Raw genomic sequence first — 25,110 nt, forward strand, 5'->3', positions numbered from 1 at the left:
GAGAAAAAAGAGGAGAACATAGGTTGATGACGTACAGCAAGCGCTATGAAAATGGCCTTGTCATTGACTGGGACTTTTTTGTACATTTTGTGTCCAAATCAGGGTTTGTGTGTTACTTTTTTAAGAGCATTTATTTCTGATCTATCTCCTTCCAGATTGCAAAACCTGCCATTTGCCCTCACAAATCTTAACCTGAAAGCACTGTGGCTTGCGGAGAACCAGTCGCAGCCCATGTTGAAATTCCAGACTGAAGATGACGAGAAGAGTGGAGAGAAAGTCCTTACTTGTTATCTACTCCCTCAGCAGCCGTCGCCAAGTCTGGGTAAGAATTGTGATGCGGCCTAAAGCCTCAGGTCTAGTCACTCAGAGGTTAGAGTGCCTTTATTCATTTAAAGTCCTCTATCAGTGCCTTTGGTGAAGCACCACAGTATATCTAATTTCTGTCTAAGATACATTTTGAAAACTTCGGACGGGAAACAGGTGCCTCTTCACTCGCAGCATACTTACTGGCCGATAGTCTACCTTCAGCCGTTTCCTGTGAACTCCATCCTTCTTGAGCATCACACCATATAACCTTTCCTCATCTAGTAAAATGTATGTCAGTTATTATTTATAATTTGTATTTCATTGACCTGCCTTCCTTTGCTACTTCTATCCATTTGGCGGTCTTTGCTTTTTCATTCTCCCTTATACACACTTACTTCTTACTCATTGGCTTGCCTGTCTTTTGCAATTCCGCCTTTGTTGGTCTACTTGCCTTGACAATTTCCCTTTCATTGGTTGGCCTGCTTTTTACTATTGTTCTCTCTTTGGTTGGCCTTCTTCCTTCTTTTCGGCCAAACTGCCTTCCACTGTTTGTTCTCATTCTATTTTGACAAATCTTTAGCATTGGTGACTCGAACAGTCTACTTGGGGTAGTCACTAGCAAGCCATCCCCAGCAGCAGGGACATAGGATACTCACCATGGTGCCTGGCGCAGTTCCCCTCTCCTTGTTCAGCCTACCTCTCGTTAATAACCCGGCATTTTACAATTTCTCCTAGTCTCCATAATTTGTACATTTCTTCTATTATGGTCTTTCTTTCCTTCTTTTCCCTAAAGTACATTCTTGTCATTGTTTTTTTTTTTGGTGTTCAAAACTGCTTTATTGCATAGGAAAAAAACAGTACACAGCTTCCTGCGCCTACAACCCGGAGGCCGGCAGCGTAACAATCAAATATAACACAGCCTTGTGACCAGCATCCCGGAGGCCCGGCAGTGTATCATAGGATCAGGTGTTAATAGTAGCACATCCGGTGTTGCCAAGCATCTGAGGATGGACTGCAGCAGAACAGTGTTGCAGGAATTTGTAATGTATGATTTTCAGTCTACTGCTCCCGGAGATACGAGACGTGAGGGTACAGCCATTGCTCATCAGTAAGGTCAGCATCCAGCTCAGAATTCCAACGTACCCGGGCACCAGCCCCAGGCATCGGAGCCGCAGCCCTGAGCTGACGGTAAAGGCCAGAGACCAAAGGTGTCCCATCCTGTGAGCAAAGTAGGAAATGAAGTAGAAGCAGGATGTCCGGTTCATCAGGGAAATCAGGCAGAATGTCCCTCATCCCCGCGCGTAGGCGTATATAATAGAAAACTTCCAAGCGGAGTGCGGATATGAGATGCAAAGAACAACTCTGCAGACTTAAACTGACCGTTCGAGAACAGGTCACCCCAGCAAACAACTCGTACCCTCGCACAAAGGGTGCGAAAACCCTGTTCCTGTAGCAGGGCGAGATCAGGATGAAAAGTCAGCGGTAGCTTGGCTGAATACGGCAGGCGACAAGACAAGCTCGTGGCAATACGACGCCACGCGTCAAGTGTACATGACACTGAGGTGTTCGATGTGGGTATAGACGATTCCAGGCAGTGAAGCAGCCCATTGAGCGGAATAGGGTGTACAATCCAATCTTCCACCGCAATGTGAGGCATGAAAGGGGTAGGGGCCAGCCAATGGTAGGCGAATTGCGCCTGTGCACATTGATAATATGCTTCGAAGTCAGGGACATCAAAGCCTCCCATGTCATATGGAAGGGTGAGCGTGGACCATTTCAACCGTGGGTTTTACCCCCCCAGAATAACCGACGCAGTTTCGTCTTCAGGGTTTTTGAAGAAAAAAGCGCCAGGAAAATAGGGAATGTTAAGGAAAAGATATAGGAAGCGGGGGAGAATCACCATTTTTATAAGGGATGCCCTTCCGGCCATGGAGAGCGGCAGGGTTATCCAACGATCCACTGTGGCAGCTAATTTAGTGATTGCTACTCCGTAATTGGACCGTAGTGTTTCGCCCCTATCTCGGGAAATTTGTATCCCCAGGTATCGAAGATCAGTCCGACACCACTCCAACGGGTAGTCAAGGGGAAAATCGGCAACCGCCTCCGTTAAAGGGAAAAATTGCGACTTGGACCAATTAATGTGTACCCCTGACATTCTGCCGAACACAACGAATTCTCGGAGTAATGGGTTAAGGTGCTCCTCAGGGTGTTTAACATAAAGCGTGATGTCATCAGCGTAGAGGGAGACATCAACTTGCCGCTGCAGGCATTGTATCGCCCCCTCCCGGTGCAGTTGACGTAGGCGACAGGCAAGAGTTTCAACAGCTATAGCAAACAAGAGGGGAGATAGGGGGCATCCTTGGCGCGTGCCTCTAGTAATGTCAATAGGGTGCGAAAGCCGACCATTTACAAGTACTCTCGCCGTGGGTCGAGTATAGAGCAGGCGGACCCAGGATATGAAGAGGTTCGGGACCCCATACTAGCTAATACAGAGAATAAGTAAGGCCATTCGACCGAGTCGAATGCCTTGGAGGCATCGAGGAAGACGGCTGCTACCGGCATGTCGGGGTGTACAGTGCGGAGTAGAGAGAACAAAGTGCGAAGGTTATGCGAGGTTGAGCGGCCAGCCACAAATCCAGATTGATCGGGCAATACGATCCTGGACATTAGTAATGATAGGTGAGAAGCCAGGACCTTAGCGAGTATCTTGACATCGCAATTCAGGAGGGAGAGCGGGCTGTAAGAGTTGCAGGAGCTGGGATCCTTATCGGGCTTCAAGAGGGAAGTAATAACCACCTCCCGCATAGAGCCAGGGAGAACGCCGTCGCCCAGCGACTCCTCGTAAACCTCTCGGAGGACAGGAGCCATAATCTCTATGTATGCCTTATAGAATTCAGCAGGGATGCCATCGAGGCCGGGGGCCTTGCCGTTCTTGAGGGACATAATGGTAATGTGTGGTAGTGGGATGTAAAGGCAGTAAGCAGCTCGTCAGATTCTCTGACCGTGGTCCCGTGTGTGTCAGTAAGTTCAAGTATGGTGTTGCGTTCTCGTGAGGCCAGCGTGAGTGTCGCAAGTACCTCACAGTATTTTCTGGCCTGCCAATGTTTCCCACGGAACTTAGCCTCCCTAGCAGCCTCTTCCTCATACTTTGACAATGTGTCCCTAAAAGCGTGTGTATCAGGGCCGGCGTCCGTCACCATGCGGAGTTCTAGTGTTCGCAGCTCCAGTTCTAGTGTGTGAATAGTGTTTTGAATATCTCGCAGGACCCCAAAGCTTTTGGAAATGCAATATCCTCTAATGGTCACCTTAAAGGCCTCCCAGATGTGTTCGATCGAATCCACTGACCCCTTATTTCTGGGGAAAAAGCAGCTATCTCTTCACCCAACTCAATTCGGAACAGACTATCCAACAGGATCTCAGGCCGGAGTCTCCAATGTGGTCTGGGGCTATCCCACCCAGGGATTCGGAGGTGTAGCAGGACGGGGCTGTGATCAGAGTATGTTTTTGGCAAATGTGTCACTCTTAACACCTCTGCGGTAATCCCTCTGGTAAGTAGAAAAAGATCCAATCGCGCCCATGTTCCCGTGTGTGAGGTAAAGTGTGTGCCCTCCCTCCCATGTGGGTGTAAGTGCCTCCATATATCCATCAGCTCGCCCTCTGTGATCACCCCCTCCAGCGCCTCGCGTGCCCTGGGCTTATAGCTGCACACTCCATCTGCCCTATCTAGATGTGGTATCAACGCTAGATTGAAGTCACCACCCCAGATAACGTGGCGCGAACCAACATCCATGATTTTGCCCCATAATGTGGTAAAGAAAGCAGGTGTATCCACGTTAGGAGCATAGCTGACAACAAATGTGTATGTGTCCCGGCCCAGTCTGCCCCACAATAGAGCATAACGCCCCTCACTATCCACCAGATTCCCGCATTCATGGAACAGCACACTATGAGCAATAAGGATGGTGACTCCTCTCGCATAGGTGGAGTATGAGGAGAAGGTGCGGACCCCAGCCCACTTACTCGCAAAGGTGTGTCCCCCCTGCGGTGACAGATGGGTTTCCTGCAACATGGCCACCTGGACACAGTGTCTATCGAGATAAGCGATAACATTCCGACATTTTTTTGCATCATTAAGTCCTCTAACATTCCATGACATACAGGTCAATTGTGTGTTAGCATTCAAAGGAGCCATAGATAGAAGAAAAACAATTCTAGCAGTTCTAGCCCATGCGGTGAGACTGAGCCCACTCTAACTAGCCAACAAAAGTACTCATGACAGTGCATTATTCGAACATACATTCCAAGCGATAAGAGCCTCTTTCGGAACCAGCCCAACCCCCCTCCCACCCCAGCATCCCAATCATGCCAGTAGCCATCTTTCCCCCCCCATTGTCCCTCCCCCCCTCTCCCTCCCCCCCCAACCTCTGCAACAACGTCAACAACATAAAGATCCGCATGGGGAACAGCCTGTAGGGATACAACATAAAGTACGCACAGCCACTTCATCCGCCCATGGCCTCCGAGTCTGTACCGCCCTTGGTGGAGGCTAGGGTCAGGAGAGTGGTCCTTGGATTACGTTACCACAGGAGTGATGAGGCAGCGTGGTTCCATCGTGTGTGGTCGTCTCTGTTTGTGCGCTCGAAGCAAGAGTCAGTGTATGACAGAGCAGGTGAAGCAAAAAGTGCAGTAGTCGCAAGCGATCAGTGTTCATCCGCTGCCGAAGATGGGTCCTCGTCCCCCAGGTCCGCTGCATCATTGCGCCCCTCCCTACGTGCCTTACGGATCGACTTTAGGAAATCTTCCACTTTTTGAGGGTTCATAAAGAAGCGCTGTTTCCCCTGATGTGTGATCCGTAGCTTTGCCGGGTAGAGTAGAGCATAGTCCAGTTGAGCTTCTCGCAGCTTCTTTTTCACAGGGATGAACTTGCGTCTCTCCTCCTGCACTAGAGGGGTGAAGTCCGGATTATGGAGAAGCTAACGCCATTGTATTGTAGGGTTTTCTGAGATCGGGCCGCCCTCAGCGCAGCATCTCGATCTCGATAATTTAACAATTTAGCAATAATTGGCCTAGGCGGCAGACCGGGCAGGGTCAGGTGCCAATGATCGGTGTAGGAACAGGTGCCAATGATCGGTGTGCTCTCTCGATGATAAATTGAGGAGAGAATGTGTCCTCTCCGATCGAGCCTTTGAGAAGTTTTTCAACATAGAGCTCCATCCTGCCCGTGTCCGTGGATTCCGGAATGCCCGTGACGCGTATGTTGTTGCGTCGGTTATGGGCTTCCAAATCCTCGTTCCCGGCCGCTATGACTCTGAGCAGGTTGTCCATCCTGGCCAATTGTGTGGTGTGAGTCGAGGTGATATCGTCATTATCGGATATGCGTTGTTCCGTAGCCGTTAGCCGGGGGTGTAGGCCATCCGTCACTCTCCGCGCCCTAGTCCCTCCGGCGGAGATGGGTTATAAGGCCCGGCGGCAGCAGTGGTATAGCTTCAGTCACCTTGAGAAGAGGAGGCCCCAAAATCAGCCCCGCTTTGTGAGGGCAGGTGCACAAGCCACCAAGTCGTGGTAAATGTGGAAGGCAGTGTCCATTGTAATTATAACAGTGTCAGACACCCCCCTGCGGCCCAAGCGCAGGATACGGCCAGGCCCGGTAATCTGCCGGCGGGGGGTGAAGCGGACCACAAGGTCCCAGGGGGTCAGCGCCTCCTCCGACGTGGGCAGGCAGGAAGCATGCAAACAATGGATCGTCAGGAGGTCCTCCCGGCGGTCTGGTAAGCACGGCCACGCTCGGCCCCCCCACCGCCTGTGGGGATCGCAGAAACAGCCGCCTCTGTCTGGCTCGGGCGCCTTCCAACTCGCGCTGCCCCGGGAAGGGCACTACTAAAGCCCGGCTCCCCGCCGTAGCTCCGGGGGCCGCTACGCCGCCCGAGCTCTCCCGCACTGCTCAGCGTCTCACCTCCAGCCAGGGAGCCCCAAGGCAATTCTCCAGCCGGGGGCGAGGTGTATGGAAGGACGATATTGCCGCACTACGGCCGCCAGGTCCCAAGCAGAAGCCGCTCGGGCTCCGAGCATTCCCTCGCGATCTGGGCCTATCCCCTCGTGGCCAGCCTCGGGGTCGCGTAGTCCGCCACAGCCGGTCACCTCCGCTCACGGGCTCCACACGTGCTTGCGGTGAAACTTCAATCGGCGCCACCTGCTGGTTCCGGACCACACAACGGCCCCAAAATCAGGTCGAGTGTAGAGGGCACCCCCCTACAGCAGATGGGGGGTGAATCCGATGGTTTCTCACCCTGTGGCGCAGAATATTGAACGGATATTATAATAGGCTAGGCAGCCATTCCGCTTGTGCGCCCTCTAGCGCCTCCCACATTCTTGTCATTGTTGATCAAAATTGCTGCAATCTGTTTGGCAACTTTCTTAAGCAGTCTTCTTCCTTTCACCTACTCTTTGCATTATTGTGGAAAGCTCATATAATAAAACTGACCTCTCCAACAACCCCACCACCATAATATGGTATTACAGTGGCATTCAAAACATGTCCCGCTAAAATTCTTTTCCACCTTTGGCTGTCATCCATTTGATAAATAAATGTTACATCACTTACTCTGCAGAGAACCTTCTTCAGGACAGTGTGGACGATAGCTGGAATGACACCAACCTAAACCGGGTCAGTGTGATACAGTTCCTGGAAGAGCCCAAGCCCGAGGAAGATGAAGATGATGATGGAGCAGATAAGAAGGTAAGATGTTTTTCAGCAGTTCCGAAAGAAAAAAATGAATCTCCCGATCAATTAATCACTGAAGTGTTTTATGAAAGCCACACATGATGAGAAGATCAAGTAATTCTCAAACTGGTATGGTAGTACACTTTCTGATTCTGGTAGAATAGCACTGCTTGAGTACCTGAGGTATCAGAACTTTGTGCCAACATGCATATAAACCACTAGGCATAAACTAATGGATTAAAAATGAGTTGGGGTTCAAAATCTGGTGTTTTACTTGAATAACATTTCAGTTGGGCAGTGCTGGAGGTTATATTGAGAGTCCTGGTAGCCAACTGTGACCTCTGACTACAACTGAATTAGTTGGTGGCCCATCTCTCTCGCCATGTCTTCTCAAGCACTTGGGTTAAAATATTTATTCCCTTTTATTATTGAACTTTGGATTTCAACTTATTTGACCAAATACGGGGATAACAAACAAAATCCTTGGGAGAGTTTGCTTAACCCCTTCCATGCTGGTGACGAACCCCAGCCGTCACGCTCCACGGTGCTCGTATGCTGATGACGGCTGTTGTTCATCACGGCCCCGCCCTGTTCGTTCGGCGGCCGCACACGGGGGGAATTGCGGCCGCACGGAAGGGGTTAAAGAAGAAACTGTTGTACTGTCAGAATTTGCCTCCCTGTATCAGTTGACTTCCCTACCCAGTGTGTCTTGGCTATGTTGATCCCCCAACCCTTGAGCTGTCAGTGGTGCTGACCTCTCCCAGGTTAATGTTACTTGAACAAAACACCAGAGCAATCCGCACAGCCTGACCTCTAAGGCTCCTTTCTATACAGGCTAGTGAATGGTTAGGGTTAGACACTTCAAACCTTCAGTGATCTTTATTTTGTAAGCTCGTCTTCCCATAGAATTAAGAAAACATTGGCTGACCATTATTTATGTGACTTGCAATCAACTGTTGTCAGTGCCTGATTCAATCATTTCCCCATCTTTTACAAGCCAGGTATTGACTGTTCCACCAACCTGTCCCATAGAGTCAAACAATCGCTGAATGATAACTTTGTCTCAGATCAAGTGGCCAGCACACGGGTCAGTAGGCAACACATGCTGTCTCACCTGTGATGCTGCTTGATGTCCCTTACAGCTTCAGGATTTGAATGATGAATTGCATCTGAGCAGATCCTGAAGCTCAAACCTGAATTGTGAACGATTGGCAGCCTTCTACGAACATTTGCTCTTAGTATGATGAATGAAAGCTAATTTCAGAACAAGCTGACAAAACACAAATTCAAAAAGTGGATGCTCTGTAGTTTATAAGAGCTGGATTGGAGTTTTATTATAAGCTTTCTTACCTACCACCGCCTCTCACTAGACTGAAGTTCAAATTCCACTCCAGGAATAAAACAACATCTCCTAGATGAGGCAGTTGATGAGGTCTCTGCAACAGGTGAAAAGCGATGGAATACGCTGTTTTTTCTAATCAGACAGGGCTCAACCATTTGGAAATCATTCTTAGGCCCACGTGAAATACTCTGGATGTCTGCTTAGAACGGGAACACAAGCAATGCAGACAAGTGTTTTTCTGCATTGCTTGTGCTCTCCTCTTCACTTATATGTAGCTTGAGACATGTGGCAAGCATGTAGAGGACCCACATCAGAGCAGACCCCTTTCCCTTTTGAGGGCAGGAGGACTCGTACAGCAAATAGTGGTGGCTGGATTTGCATTAATCTGATCATTTCTTAAATGAAGCTCTTCTAAATCAATTCACAACATAATGTATTTATCATTACTTTTAGTAAAGAATAAAGTCGTCCAATGACGACCAGTTTCATATATTAGAAAATATAGAAATACATGAGCAGTTGTTCATTAGTCATGCTGCAGATCATAAACCCACTGCTCAAACAAAGAGGTGGCCTCTGCTCAATGTATCTACAGGCCTCGTGATTCCGACTTCTCCTGCTCGGGAAGCACTTGCCTTTATAGTGGGAAACAAAGTTTGAACTGCATCAATACTAGCACATCCCTTTAATTAAATGAGAGAGTAAATAGACACCCTATGGGGAAGCTCTGGCAAGACAGGTGGATCACTGCATCTCATAATAGTGAGGTCAGGAATTACTTTACTACACTCTTTAACCCCTTCTACGCTCGTGACGAGCTCAGCTCGTCATGGGCATAACCTGCGCTACGCGGATGACGAGCTGACCTTGTCACGTAATGCTGGATTTTTAAAATCGCAGTGCGCAGCGGGAAAACCGCTAGCGCGCATGCGGTTAATGAAGGTGCAGCAGTCATGACTGCACTCCAGTTGCAAAGCGTGCCTGCATTTTGATTCATTTAAACCTCCACGGACTGTTGTGGTTGCTGAAACCATGGCAGGATTGAGAGTATTGTTTTATACGTATATAGCTGTAACTGCTATCTGTCATGAAGGGATGTAAATGAACGTTCATAAATACTGGAATATATCTGTGCTGCCTCCCAAAACATGCTTTATTTTTAAAAAAAATTATTTTTAAATGTCTGTTCTTAAAGTTTTCTTTTGGTCTTTTTAAAGGCCCATTTAACTGATACCTTCCCTAAACAAGGATTGTGCAGTTTGAGCCCTCTTATTATCTTAAACTTTTCAATTAAGAAGAACATCCGGAGCACATTGACAGCTGTCCCGGAGAAAAGAATTTGTCACTGCTACTTTAAAACACTCTGGAGCCCCACAATCCATCAGTGGCAACCCTCCATTAATCTTTGTGGGGCCAAGAGTTAGCATAATGTTTGGTATTTTCCATTTTATACTTCTAAAATATGACCTTTTGAAGAATAATTTTGGTCTTCCTTAATGCATTTGTGTTAGCTATTAGTGGAAACCATGATGTTTGTTGGATGTATAGCTGTAGATACATAAGCTCTGCATACTCATGCCATCTTTTGTTGGACTCAGATGTGTACAACTTATTTTAGTTTGAAAAAGTCTTTTGAGTCGTGGTTTAAAAACTCCTCCAACAGGTAATGGGCATCAGCTCCACTGTTGTATTGCTTTCTTCCATTGTCTGGGTCAGATGTGCATCACGGGGGCTCTGAGTCGATGCTGTGTGGCGCTCTTCGTCAAGGCTACTCGAGTCTTTGTTCCCGATAGATTTGAGCAATCATCTTCTGCATAGTGTTCTTTTGCTTCCATAGTGAACCAACCCTTGGATCTGCATCTTTGGGTTTGTGGATACCCTGTTCGTTGCCGTGCCTCACCTGGGCCTATTTCGTCTGGTTTTGTGCGCCACAATGCGAGCACTGTGATGGAAAAAGCACCATTTCCTTGCTGTACACAGTGCCACTCCAAGTACTTGTGGGCAGATCAACACACTGTCTGCAGTCTCTGCTTGTCGCTGCAGCATAACAAGACCTCCTGCTCCTCCTGCTTCGCCTTTTGATCCAAAAAGCACATCAGGAAGCAGCGAAATAGACTCGTTGAATGCTACATGGAACAATAACGTGATGATGATACCACTGACATATTTTGGGGAAACGCCGAAAGACGAAGCGGAAGGAGAGGCAGATGTTGAACAGGTCGCAGCCTTCAGTGCAAAGCCCGATGCGCCCTTGACTCCTGAAGCTCAAGACTCACAACCCACACCTGGGTCAACTTCAGAAGACAGCAACAGTTAGTACCAGCTCGCACAATCATGTCACCCACCGCCCCTCTGGGGGTCGGGCATTGAGCCCATAATCAGAAACACAGCCATGTTTGGCAGAGCCCTTAGGCTTCGGAGCCGACTCAGACTTCATCCCCTGCGCTGAGCCAGTCGCGCCAGATACAGCCACCCACAACTATGACAGCTTCCTTGACAACTTCCGGGGTATGTGCACTGACACTGATGGACTCTTTGGAGCAGAAGCAATGCTGGACGTCACAACCAGCGTCAAGGCCGAAACAGCCTTTGGTGCTCAGTTGACCATCCACATCAGACTCCGTGATCAGGAGCTACTGATCCTACAACACCTTCAAGAGTAGTTGCACTCTGACAACGGAGACTGGTTATTCACCATCATACAGGGGAAAATTATAGCAGAGCGACCACCAAAGGTGCAGGATACCCTTTCTCAAAAGAAGCGTCTCTGAGGAACAGCTGACATTGGAGTCTCCTCCACCTCCCAAGCTTAAAAAGCATCAAGATAGGGGCACCAGTTCACTGCCCTCTTAACCTGCTTTACGTCCTTCTCCTCCACCATCACCACCATCACATGGGCCTCCGCTGCCTCCTGAAGTGGGCTTGATATATTCTCCAATGCGGAGGTGAGTCTTCAGCACAGAGACCCCTATGATGCTCAATATGACCGGAGCCTTGGGTCGATACCACCTCTTACCACAAGGTCATTCCCAGGGTGGCCACCTTCCACAAGTTAGACCTTCACACCATTGTAAAAAGGGAGAACTTCCTGTCAGTAACGTTTTCACACACTCCGCGTTGTGCACATTTTTGGCCCATGCTTCAGGGGATTCTTAAGCATATGCAGGATGTCTTAAAGGACCCACTCAAAGCTAGGATAGTAACCTTGAGGCTTGACAAAAAAGGCAAACCCTCCTGCTCAGACCCACCTTACATCAGGGGTCGGCTCCTACCAGACTCCTTGGTAGTGCACACCACCAGCCAATGGGCAAATGCGCAGGATACTTGGGATGCCCTGCCGAACGACAAAGCAAGAAAATCGATGCAGCAGGGATACTAGTTGCTGCACAATCTGCAACTCATTAGCAATAGCCAACTCCATAGGGTTTTTGTCCAGGTATGACCGAGCCCAATGGTATGACATCGCAGACCTCAACCAGCATCTCCCGGATCAGAACAAACAACGGGCACATGACATTATAGCGGGAAGACAAACAATCTCGAATACCACAATAAGATGTGCTCTTGATGCGGCTGACACTGCTGCCAGAGGCATTTGAGTGACTTGATCTGCAGACATGCTTGGCTCTTTCTCTCTGGCTTCAGGCCTGAGGTCCAGCAGCATCTGATCAACATGCTCTTAGATGGAGAGCACCTCTTTGGGCCTCAGGTTGATTAGATGATTTGGCTGTGTTTAAAAGACACAGCCAAATCAATGGGAGCTCTCGACTCTCCATTGCTTTCAATTCAGCGGCAGCCTCAAAGCCACCTCCCCAAAGGCCTCTACCTCCTATCAGAGGCAGCAACATAAGTCACAAACTTCCTGGAGTTATTCCAGCGGTGCCTACAGAGGGAACACTTCTAAGGGTAGGGGTTGAGGAGGGGATGCTAAGGGAACCACACCCACTAAGCAGTGATGTCCCCTCCCTCTGAACACACAAAACCTCTTGGGGTACGTCTGCAGGGCTTCCTTGAGCAACGGCAGAACATCAGACCAGTGGATTTTGTCTGTTGTAGTGCAGGATTAATACCTAGAATTCACTACCTCACCACCAAACACCCCCCTCCCCGCAAACAATCCCTCTCAGAACACCAGCGTCTTCCCCTGGAAGAAATAGATGGGCTCTTACTCAAGAGGGCCTGTGCCGCTAGAACAACATGGCAAAGATGTGTACTCCCTGTACTTTTTAATCCCCAAGAAAGATGGGTCCCTGCGGCCCATACTAGACCTGAGGCCTGTCGGAGGATTTCCTCATGGGCGCGCGCTCCAGGACGTCATTCCAGTAGTGCAGCAAGGTGACTTAATGACTGCCCTCGACCTGAAGTATGCCTACTTTAGAATCCAGATCCACCCTACACATTGCCGCTACCTCAGGTTTCTGGTGAGTGGACATCATTTTCAATTCAAAGTTCTGCCTGCTCTGTGAGTCCTTGTAGTGGTACCTGCTCCTTTCCAAAGGAGCGATGCCCCTGTCTTCCCGTACCTCGACGAATAGCTGATAAAGAGCGCAAAATGTAATGTAATGTAATACGTATTTATTAAGCGCAGCTGTCACCCAAAAGGGTATCCTGGCGCTGTGACCGAAACATTACCGACAGATGTTACGCATTACACTACTCTTGGGAAGAGATAGCTTTTTAAACCCTTTTTAAAAGCCGCTAAATCCTGGCAGCTCCGAAGGGGCAGAGATAAGGAGTTCCAAAGTTTTGCAGCTGCAAAACTGAACAACCGGCCGCCCATCCTCACCCTTTTAATCCTGGGGACAACTACCAGGAAGGCTGAGGAAGACCTCAGCGGTCTTGCGGCTGAGTACCAGGAGAAGAGATCTTGTAACATCACTGGCCCCAGCCTATGTAAGGCCCTAAAAACAAGGCAAGAGGCCTTGAAATGAATCCGTTGCTGAACAGGCAGCCAGTGAAGGTCCGAAAGCGCCAAAGACGATGACGCTGAGCGTGGACGAGAGAGGGCCAGCTTGGCAGCCATGTTCTGAATCCTCTGCAGCTTAGAAACCAAGATGTTTGGGGCTCCTAGAAGCAGTGCGTTGCAGTAATCTAACCTACTGAGAATGGTACTACGCACCACTTCTGTCCTGGCCGCAGTTGGAAGTAACGGAAGAATCTTCCGTAAAGTGCGGAGCAGGAGCATACAGGTCGCCGTGGTTTTATTAACAAAAGCGTCAAGCTGCAGGCTAGGCCCGAACATGACGCCAAGATTACGGGCCGAGTCCGCAGCAGTCACTGTCCCCAAAATTGAAGAAGGCCAGAACCCATCAGGTAGAGGGCGAGGCAACCGGTCCAGGAAGCAGTGGAGCACCTCGGTCTTCGCTCCATTGAATTGGAGTGAGTTGTGGCGTAACCAATCTGCCGTTGCAGTCATGCAGCGGTGAAAGGTTTCCCTCGAAACCGCATCACCTCCTTCAAATGAAAAAATAAGTTGAGTGTCATCGGCATAGTTAATAACAGATCTGCCGATTGACCTAATCAAACTTATTAGTGGATGAAGATATAGATTGAAAAGGATCGGGCTAATTGCCGATCCCTGAGGCACGCCCTGCTTTACATTCTTCACTGCTGACCGAAAAGGTGGAAGTGCCACAGCCTGCTGCCTGTTGCAAAGATAGGAAGTCAGCCAGTCCAAGGCCAGACCTGTCACCCCGGCCTTCTGAAGCCTGCCCAGTAACACCGCGTGGTCAACCGTGTCGAACGCGGCCGACATGTCGAGCAGCACCAAAAATGCCGCTCTGCCCATGTCGACACGCGAGCGCAGGTAATCCAACACGGCCACCAGGGCAGACTCCGTACCGTGGGCCGGCCTGAAGCCAAACTGGGCCGCGTCCAGGCAGGCATTGGTTTCCAGAAAGTTAGACAGGGCCCTTGTAACCAATTTCTCCAAGATTTTTATAGAAAATGGCAAAAGCGAAATTGGCCTATAATTGGCCGGATTCGGAGGGTCCAAGGTGGCTTTTTTTAGCAGGGGTGAAACCACTGCCAGCTTCCAACTATCTGGAACCATAGCTGTGGCAAGTGACTGACAGCAGATGGAGTGGAGCGGTGGAAAAAGCTCAGCCTGAAACACCTTCCAAAACCTGTGGGGCATAGGATCAAGTGGGGAGCCAGAAGAGACACCATTTGCCACCAAACAGAAGTCCTCCAAGGAAGGAATAGGAAAACAGGTCAACGAGGTCTGTTCTGACTCTGCCCCTGAGACTTCTGGGGTCTTTGTACTGGGGATTCTGCAGAGGAAGGCGCCAACGGTGTGGTCTGACCAGAGTCCGAAAGGGCAAGTGAAATGTTCCTAATTTTTTCCAAAGCAAACGTTTGCCTCATACTCAGATCACCTTAGAACTCTTCCATGATCCAGTCCCTACCCCAACAAATGCAGCTCTTTCCAGATGCAATTTTAAACTCAGTCACTGGGAAAGCTTATCACATACTGGTTCAAGCCTCGCAGCTCTTGCTGCCTCTTTTATAAATCAAATTGTCAGCTAACCGTGAGAACAGTAATGCGCTTCCTTGTCATAATGGTTTCCTGCACAGCCATTGTTGGCCATACATGATTCATGAGTGCTCGGCAGTACAGTGGTCACAAACGTAGGGTCTATGGAAGGATCTAGTGTTAATTTGGGTGAGCACCCATTGCTCCCTGCAATGGTGGAGCAGCAACAATCTGTTGCATGGTAGGCTTTTTCTAGACCCAGTTCTCCATGTGAACATCACCACGGACACCTTTCTAACAGGTTGGGGGGTGGAGGGAAGGGGGTGTTGCAGCAATTGCAGGAAATACCTGTACAAGGTCTGTGGACACCCCTTCAACAGACCTTCCACATCAATTATCTAGAGTTCTTGGCAGTCCAATTGGCTTTCATTGTTTTTTACTGATATATACATCACAAGACAGCCCTGGTCAAAACAGACAACATGATTGCCATGTATTACCTGCAAAAACAGGAGGCACAGACTCTACCCAGCTCTCTGCATTAGCGCAAAGCATTTGACATTGGACAATTCATCACAGCGTACACATACTAGCAAAGTACCTTCCAGGAGCAGACAGCCACTTCCCAGAACTGCTCAGCAGGATGTGGCAACATATCCACTAGTGAGAACTCCAGGTCCTGCTCCTATCCTTCCAATGTTAAGTGTTTCCCAACATAGTTCTGTTTGCAGCCACTGACAATACCAAATGCCCAAGCTTCACCTCCATGTTTCTATACCCACAGTCCCTGGACAATATACTGTGGATAAACTGGTCCAGGATATTTGCCTACACTTTTCCACCTCTCCCACACCTTCTGTATGAATTTTCGATATCTTCAGCAGACCTCCCTCATCCTAGTGGCCGCCATGTGGGCCAGGCAGCAGTGCTTCACAGCCTTCCTTGAATTTTCCGTAGTATCAAACAAGACGCACCCCACCAGGCCAGACCTTCTAGCTAAGCACCAGGGCACAATCAGGCATCCCAGTCCCAGACAGCTCAACCTGGCGTTCCAGATCCTGAGGTCCTAGAGTTTGGCTATCTCATGCATGTCATCCTCAAAGAAGCTGCTTGTTCCACTACACAAGTATGCTCTGCAGCAAAGTGGGAGATGTTTGTCCACTGTTGGCCCACTTAAGCCTGTAGTGCAAGACATGGTTTGCTATCTACTTTATGTACAGCGCTCAGGACGAGCTTACACTTCCATTCGCTTACATTTGGCTATGGTAGTAGCATACCTACAGAACAGGGAACACTTTTCGTTCTTCAAAGTCCCAGTCCTTAAAGCCTTTTATAAAAGGACTTAAGAGGGTTATTCCCCCTCTATTACCCCCAACCCCCTACTGGAACCTTAACATAGTTCTCACTAGGCTCATAGGACCTCCTTTTAAGACCCTCCACACTTGGCCTCTCCAGTTATTGTCTTGGAAGGTTGCACTTCGTATGCATCTTCCTGATTGAGTGCTTCAATCTTGCAACTGAGTGTATATATATATATATGTGTGTGTGTATATGTGTGTATATGTGTGTGTGTGTGTGTGTGTGTATATATATATATATATATATATATATATATATATATATATCTTCATGTCATTCTTTTTCTTTTGCATCTTGCCTTTTGTGGGTTAATCTGTTGCTAGTGATTTTCAAAACCGAAGCAATCTTTGGTGAGATGTTTAAAAAGGGGCCAGCCCAGAATGCAAGAGAAGTCATAACTAAACTTAGAAGCAGCTTATCCTGCAATTAAGTATACATGTTTAGCTTCAATTAGGAGTAGTGTTCTGTGCACTGATCTACAAACATATTGTGGCTTCTCCATTGCCAGGTAGTACAATAGTGTCCTTGTTGTGGGGAAAGTCCCTGCTTTTCTCACCCACAGTTTGCTGTTGGGTTTGATCACAGATAACAATGTTTCCTCTTCTCCCTCACTCTTTCTTGTCAGATCCTGCAGCGGCGAGCCACCCCACATCCAAATGAGTTGAAAATGATGAAGGATAACATTGAGGGACGGCGCAATGAGCCGTACTTTGCCAAGCCTGACACTGAGCTGGAGTCTCCCAATGAAGAGGTAATGCTTCAACCTACCATGCTTTTTTCCATGCATTGGGTTTGGTGCTGTTCTTTTTACTCCAGTCAAAGTTGACTGCAGCATTGAACTATTTCCAGGAATTAAGTGTTCTACTCCCCCGAAATGGAGGTTTCACACTGTGGTTTAGATAGCTCAAGTTTGATTGTGGCATATCAGCCTATTAAGAACTTAGTGGCATATTCTCTAAGATATAATGTATTTTTAATCATGTTTTGGCTAAATTTGTATTATGGGCCACTCGCTTTGCAAAATGCTCTGTAGAAGTGGACTTGTCCATTCACATTGGAAAAAAGTTGGAAATTAGATGTTTCTTCTCATGATAGATTTGGAAGCTTAGGACACAGGTTGAAGGGGTGTGTAGAATCTAGGACTATCTCCGCTACACATAGCAAGGATTATACAGCCTTAGAAGCATGAATCTTTGGCGATTGGAAGAGGAATCATAAACAGAAGTTTAGTGGAAAAGGCTATTTTTTAAACACTTTACTTAAACTTAAGATAGTTATGTTCTTCTCCGGGGAATCTTACTTATTTAGTCGTAAGCACTGAATAGTTCCATCCACATTATGAAAAGCCATTTTTTTCCAGAAGCAGGTTATTTTTAACCGCCTATTAAAAAAAGGCTATGTTGACCAATTTTCTCCTATTTACTTTGAAAAGAAAAGTTTTAAATGCATGAAAATAGTCACTAGAAAAAAACTGTTTGACAACGCTTTTTTATAGGGTGGGTGAGAGAAAATAAGGTCAACGTAGCCTAATAGGCTGAAGCCTGAAAGGCTAGCAAAGCTGCTGCCAAACTTTTAAGGAACAGCATACCACAGGTATCCCATCATGTCTAATAGATGGCTGTTAAGCCAGATCTCTTTTCAGAGGTGAAGGTTCACGGTAGAACTGAGATTTATTCCTATTTCTCTTTATCTGGGGAGGAGGGAATAGAATAGATTCTGCAGAGACATGTGACCTGCTTTGAGCATATCTTCTGGAATTTGTGCAGAAAATAATCTTTTGTAAAAGTAACGCATCTGGACCTTCAGGTAGCCTCATGTCAGTAATGGAAATGTTCCTTTAAATTGCTGCAGTATTGGCTCTTTCTCTTGTTGATAGTTCTCTGGGCCTACCAAAACAAAGTTTTGTTGGCATTGTGGTATCATAACAGAGTAAAGGAAACAATACTCAAAGATATGATCTGTTTTGGAGTGGCTAGCCTCATTTGTACTGTACCATAGTTTGCAAAAAGGTGGTCAATCTACCTAATGTCTTTGAGTTTTATATAGGTAGGATTTTAAACATTGCTTAACGTCCAGAGAAGATAAAGACCTTACTGATGAAGAAGAGGTTTTATGGAGGAAAGTTAGAAGGGTAATAGTCTGGTACACGTGAAAATAAGATACAGCTTGAGGAAGGAAACTGGGATGGATTCTCATTGCAAACAGATCTTTGTGCAAAACCGTATACCGTTTTTTACTGCATAGGGCCTGAATCTCACAACCTTATTGGTGGAGGTTATGGCCACTAGAAAGACACGAAATATGTTGTAAAGTAACATTATGGATAGGCTCAAGTAGGAGATACGTTCAGTTAGAAAGGATCATGTTAAGCTTCCAAGGAGAAGACCTCCTTAAGTTATGGTAAAGCTTCTTAAATCCTTCTAAGAAGACAACTAGAGTTTTGATTTTTTTTTTTTTTAAGATGTGTGAAGGATTTGTTTGTAAGCGATAATAGTGGCTAAAAACCTTTACTGACAAACTGCAGTCCAGCCTTCACTACATCAAGAAGGATCCCAAAATTCTGAATTTGAGGTTTTACACTAATAGCCGGATTAATGTTTGTTTGTAAAACACTCTTAGCAGTAGATAGGACTAAAAATTTAGTATTTTATTGGCACTTCAGACTTTTCATGAATACATATAATTTACGTATATGCAATTAAGGAATATGAAGCTTGGAGAATACATCAGTTTGGAGAAGGTGAAAAGATGAGTTGTAAACAGCGAGTAAAAAATATATACGGCAGAGAGAAAACTAACAAAGTTTGGGTCAGTAGTTGTCAGTCTTTCAATGATCTGCACCAGTGGCGGGTGGCTAAATATCTAGTCATTGTTTAATTCCAAGAGTCGCACCAAAATTTATCAGCTGGTTGGGTTTCGCAAAGTCCTTTGTTATTATGCCAGTTGGCACTGGATGCCACCTCTAATTTGTCCCCTTTGAAAGCTGCGAGCCTACTCTCTCACTTTTTCGTTGGGCGTTGCATGTGGTCTGCTACTCTTTATTTGATTTAGCTGTATTGGTTCTCTTGTGTAACTAAGAGGGTACTTGTCCCCTGTTGACTCCAGTCCTGCTGTTTGCCATCCTGTTGGCATAAGGAGTACACACTTCCTCCAGGGAGAGAGATGTTGCGATTTTCTATGCACCTGGCTCCCACAAAGGGGTCTCATTATGGTTACTGATGTTCCGATGCCAGTTTCATAAATTGTGGTCCAGATTGTTTTCTCCTAATTGTAATGTGCGTTTTGCATAGAAGGAAATTAGCAAATTACTCTCTGCTTTAGCTGCTACAGGGGCATACATTTCAAGTTGACTGAGTATAGTCCATGAGGGTCTTTTTTTTTAGTGGTATAATGCTAAAGCGTGCTAAGAAAAATTCCAGCTTCTCCTTTCGTGTAGGTATTGTTTAAGAAGACTGTATTCCAGCTTTGCCTGTGCTAGGTCTTATGCTTTCTCCAGATTGAGACTGTGATATAGTCCATATAATACATATTACTTGAAATTGGCTCCCACTAATTAATGTTTCGGCTTAGGCTTGAGTGAGAATTAAAGGGCTGTTCGGAGTTTGCTTATAACCTCGTCTTCCATATCACCTAGGAGAAGAGGCTCAGTGCATTATCCAATCAGAGTGAGGGGTCTCACATCTCCAGCAGCACAGCATCAGCAGGGCAGAGGGAGGAAGTAGAGGGCAGCCGGCAGAACGGTCCAATAACATTGGACTTTTGGAAAGAACCTCGGAAGGAAAAAAACCAGTTGCCAGAAAAGGAAGTCGTAGCGGAGGATGAGGTCATCCAGGAGGATGAATTGGAGGCGGAGTATAGTGAGGTAAGTGAAATGCAAAACTTGGGTATGTACTGGTTCATGATGCAACCCCAGATGTCTGTTGAATATTTTTCAGGATGTCACAATCAAGGATTTTATTGAAGTTGACCAAGACTGTACACATGTTCATATTCACCTGGCACATTACCCGTGGTCAGATGTCGGATGCAACTACAAAACTCTCAGGATGAAAGGTTGAAAGCAGATGTTGGATACACATAGCCTTCCTGAACTTTCTGATAAACTCCCAGGTCAGAGGCACCCATAGATCTCGATGAATGATAGGATTCATGCCTTGTCAGACACACCCAGAGATCCTCAAGAACAAAACAATCTAGTCCCGGGTTGACAACACCGAGAGAGCTCGGTGAATGGTAGGCTTCAGCCCTAGGCCATAAACACCTAGCGGCCTCCTAGAAAAGTGTTCTTCGGTCCCATGTCATACACATTTGGAGAACTCTCAGAACAGGCCTAGTCAATTATACGTGAGCTTCCAGAAAAATGATTTTAGACCCAGATTTGATTCACCTAGAAATGTCATGGATTCATTGGATGAAGTCTCTGGTTGGATTCAAGTTGAGTTCTTGGTACAGTAGGATTCAATCCCAGCTCTATATATTCCTAGAGAGCTCCAACTAGGATTTAGTCCTAGGTTAGATACGCTTGCAGAGCTTCCAGAACGATAGAATTCCATCCTAGGTCTGGTACACCGAAAGAGCTCCCGGAATATTCATATTGTGCTTCCTGCTGCATACACCTAGACATCTCCCTAAACAATAGTGAAGTCCAGTATCTGATATACTTGTGGAAATGTTTCTGAATCAGGGTTCACTCCTTGGGAGCCCAGCTGCCCAGGGATGCCTGCCTGCTGCTTGGCCGAGTCCCGACCTTCCCGAGGTGTCGCGAAGTCTGTGGGACTCGTAGCAAAGGTCAAAGGGGTCTCTGGTCTATCCAAAGAAAAGGATTTACTTACTTGCATGAACCGCTGAGGCAGCTGAAACAGGGAGACCAGCTGACCATGGCCACTGGACCTGCACAGGACTCCCTGCTTCATCAAGAGAGATTGAGTCCTGAGGGCGGAGACGACCCCCAGCACTCGTAGGTACCAGGGTGGCCCAAAAAATACTCACTGCATATCTTCAGCATCATGCATACCCAGCTTCAGGTTTACTTCTTGGCTGGACAGCGGTACAGGACAAAAATTAGGAAAAAGGCCCTAACATTGCTGACTCAAAAGGTAACTGTCTCCTTCTACCCGAGTGGTCCCTGTGATTGGCCCCCAGCCTCTTGTCACCCGTCCAAGTAAAAAGAAGTAGCCGTACTAATCAGTTGGCTAAAAACTGCTAAACGACTAATAGTGATATTTTGCATTTCCCAAGAGTGAACAACAGTGATTTAATTACCTTTAAAAATTCACGTCTCTGGTTTCCCTCAATCGATGTGCCATGTAGCGGTCTATGTGAAGATAAAAATGCAGTCTTTTTATAAATTGGTGTCGGTTTTTTGTGTTGTTTCTTAGTTAATGACTGTTTTGGTACATCTAAATGTTTTACACGTTAGTTTGATTAAAACTGACTGCTTTGATTAAGACTGACTGCTCTGTGCCACAGCTGCCTGGGGCTGAGGTAAGGCTTTCATAAAAAAAGGAACTTAACTGGACCGGAAAAAGATTGTGACATTAATACACGGTGATGTCCCACAACCACACTACATAATCAACTTTCCTACGAATTCCAGAAACGCGACACCTCCCTGCATTTATAGGCAAATGGGGTATTTTTTACTCCCTCTTTTAATTCAAATCCCTTACATATTGACTGCAGAAATCAAGGTTACATGTCTTTAACAAGCATTTACAATGCAATGGCCTCAGCTTTGTTAAAGTTAGAGCAATTGGCATTGCAAATGGCATTTTTTTTCATTTTTTGTTTTAAAAAACCCCATAAATAAATGGTATTGTCATTTACAATGACCATAGGTGAGCATTAGAGAGTAGTAGAGTATTAACGGACACAGAGCCACACACACAGAAAGCCACACACAGCGAGCCACACACACACACAGCGAGCCACACACACACAGCAAGCCACACACGCCCAGCGAGCCACACACGCCCAGCGAGCCAAACACGCCCAGCGAGCCACACACGCCCAGCGAGCCACACACGCCCAGCGAGCCACACACGCCCAGCGAGCCACACACAGGCTGCTAGCCACACACAGCGAGCCACACACACACACAGAGTAGTAGAGAGTATTAGTGGACACAGAGCCACACACACAGAAAGCCACACACACACACACACAGAAAGCCACACACACACAGCGAACTACACACAGCCAGCGAGCCACACACCCAGCGAGCCACACACCCAGCGAGCCACACACACAGTGAGCCACACACCCAGCGAGCCACACACCCAGCGAGCCACACACGCCCAGCGAGCCACACACGCCCAGCGAGCCACACACGCCCAGCGAGCCACACACGCCCAGCGAGCCACACACGCCCAGCGAGCCACACACGCCCAGCGAGCCACACACGCCCATCGAGCCACACACGCCCATCGAGCCACACACGCCCATCGAGCCACACACGCCCATCGAGCCACACACGCCCATCGAGCCACACACGCCCATCGAGCCACACACGCCCATCGAGCCACACACGCCCATCGAGCCACACACGCCCATCGAGCCACACACGCCCATCGAGCCACACACGCCCATCGAGCCACACACGCCCATCGAGCCACACACACACACACAGCGAGCCACACACACACACACACAGCGAGCCACACACACACAGCGAGCCATACACACACAGCGAGCCACACACACACACACACACAGCCCCACACACACACAGCCCCACACACACACACACACAGCCCCACACACACACAGCCCCACACACACACACACACACACACAGCGAGCCACACACACACAGCGAGCCACACACACACAGCGAGCCACACACACACAGCGAGCCACACACACACAGCGAGCCACACACACACAGCGAGCCACACACACACAGCGAGCCACACACACACACAGCGAGCCACACACACACAGCGAGCCACACACACACAGCGAGCCACGCACACACAGCGAGCCACGCACACACAGCGAACCACACACACACACAGCGAACCACACACACAGCGAACCACACACAGCGAACCACACACACAGCGAGCCACACACACACACACACACAGCGAGCCACACAAACACACACAGCGAGCCACACACACACAGCGAGCCACACACACACACACACACACACACACACACACACACACACACACACACACACACGTGACATCCTCAGACCTGTTAAGATAAAAGAAATTAGCTTGGGACTAGGTAGTGTAGTGCACAAACCAGTTAAGAGGTGAGAAGAGGAGGGAGAGGAGGTGATGTCATTTTTGGTAACTAAGCCCCGTCCTTTGCAGACTGGGGGGCATATTTTTCGCAGAGAGAAAGAAACGAAAAAAACACGCCCCTCAATCCGAAACAGACGGGGCTTAGCTACCAACAATGACGTCACAGAACCCTCTTCTCCAATGGCTGGCCGCTGTTTAGGCAGCCAGCCAATGGAGAAGAGGGGCCGGTTCAAGCCTCGCTACTCTGAGACATAAGATCTCGCCAGCGAGACTGCGCATGCGCAGCCTACACTAGCCGAGACCTAAAAAGAACTTGATCTAATTGTTTTAGGTCCAAGCTAAATTGTTTATTGCTTAGATGTTCGCTATTCTCTTGTATCAAAATATTACCCTTCTCTCCACTGATCACAAACACTCCTCAATAACTGAATCCATTAAAAAAACATGATAAGCTGTGTTTGTTACAGACAGAGAAAAGCAGCATTGGAATAGAGAAGTAAAGGGTTCAGGGAACCGCCCAATAAAGAGGTACCTTCAAAGTACTTTCAGTTTCGGTCTCAGTTTGTCGGACGGTACGCGAGGACAGCTCCTCCTTGCACCTATTCTTCTTTGGATATCACCTGTCGTTGCACTGTCCAGTCCATATCAAACTTCAACTTTTGGTATGCACAGTTAGCAACTATTCAGACCACAGAGAGGTAAATGCTTAAAACTGAGCACTGCTGAAAGGAGTTTGCCTCTACCCACTTGACTCTTTTAATTGAGAAAAGCTACACACAAGATCCCTTCTTCAGGTGGACATGCTACATGATCAGCATTTGGAGCCTAAAAGTTTGTTCTATGGGCTTAGAAAGCATGCATCTAATTAATTGACAACCAATATAACAGTTTAGTCCAGAAGAGCTGGCCATGTGTTTTCCTTCCCAAGACATCCTAAAACGGAAAATTGGAAGGGAGTGCAACAGGTTCGATACTCTCTCCGTCTTATGTTAAGGTACAAATATAGCAAGGTTTCTAAATATGGAACCTCTCAAGAAAAGGAATGCATGGGCAACCCAAACCATAAAAGGTGATCACATCAGAGGTTCCTATCAATATAGGTCAGGTGGAACCAGTAGCCTTAACTGTCTTTAGTGTAGGCAAATCTGCAAGCTTGTATGCTAGCTAATTCAACTAATACACACATCATAGAGATGTAGGCGCATTCTGATGGCCAGATGTTTGAAATCTGGTGGGTCCACACAACCTTTCATCCTTCTGAGATTGATAAGATGAATACCAATGAGCATGATATTTAACACCCGTTATCAGTGACTAGAGATCAGACAAATGATGGAGTTGTGTGATATAAGTGTAGCAATTATTAGTAGAAGTAGTACAAGGGCATCATTCAGTAAAAGGGCTTCAACCTTACTTAGAAGCACCAGATCTGGAGAGGATGTCGAGACTGGAAGAATGTGTGATAATAGGTAGGGGTATTTAAAGGAACCCAGAAATGTGTGTTTATGGCTGCAGGATGTGGTATGCTTTTCCTTCTCTCTCATCTGGTTTTTAACCCCTCAACTTCAGGATACTAAAAAAGTAAGATATAATTAAAGAAAAACATATGAGCTTTGTTCAGTCCTACACTTTGCTGATACCAAGAACTTCA

At 47.3% G+C, this 25,110-nt stretch overlaps 1 protein-coding gene across 21 annotated transcripts in view; it reads left to right on the forward strand.

The window, feature by feature from the left end:
* Positions 1 to 25,110, forward strand: part of SCRIB (scribble planar cell polarity protein) — a 576,647-nt gene that overhangs the window by 260,277 nt on the left and 291,260 nt on the right. For all 21 annotated transcript variants that reach the window (XM_078686589.1, XM_078686596.1, XM_078686598.1 and 18 more), the window contains exons 11-14: positions 156 to 322; positions 6,915 to 7,042; positions 16,829 to 16,954; positions 19,838 to 20,065. In XM_078686589.1, the coding sequence (XP_078542715.1) occupies positions 156 to 322; positions 6,915 to 7,042; positions 16,829 to 16,954; positions 19,838 to 20,065 (649 nt within the window). The remainder of the gene's footprint in view (positions 1 to 155; positions 323 to 6,914; positions 7,043 to 16,828; positions 16,955 to 19,837; positions 20,066 to 25,110) is intronic.

The sequence above is a fragment of the Lissotriton helveticus genome, chromosome 4_1 (genome assembly GCF_964261635.1).
Source record: "Lissotriton helveticus chromosome 4_1, aLisHel1.1, whole genome shotgun sequence".
NCBI lineage: Eukaryota > Metazoa > Chordata > Amphibia > Caudata > Salamandridae > Lissotriton > Lissotriton helveticus.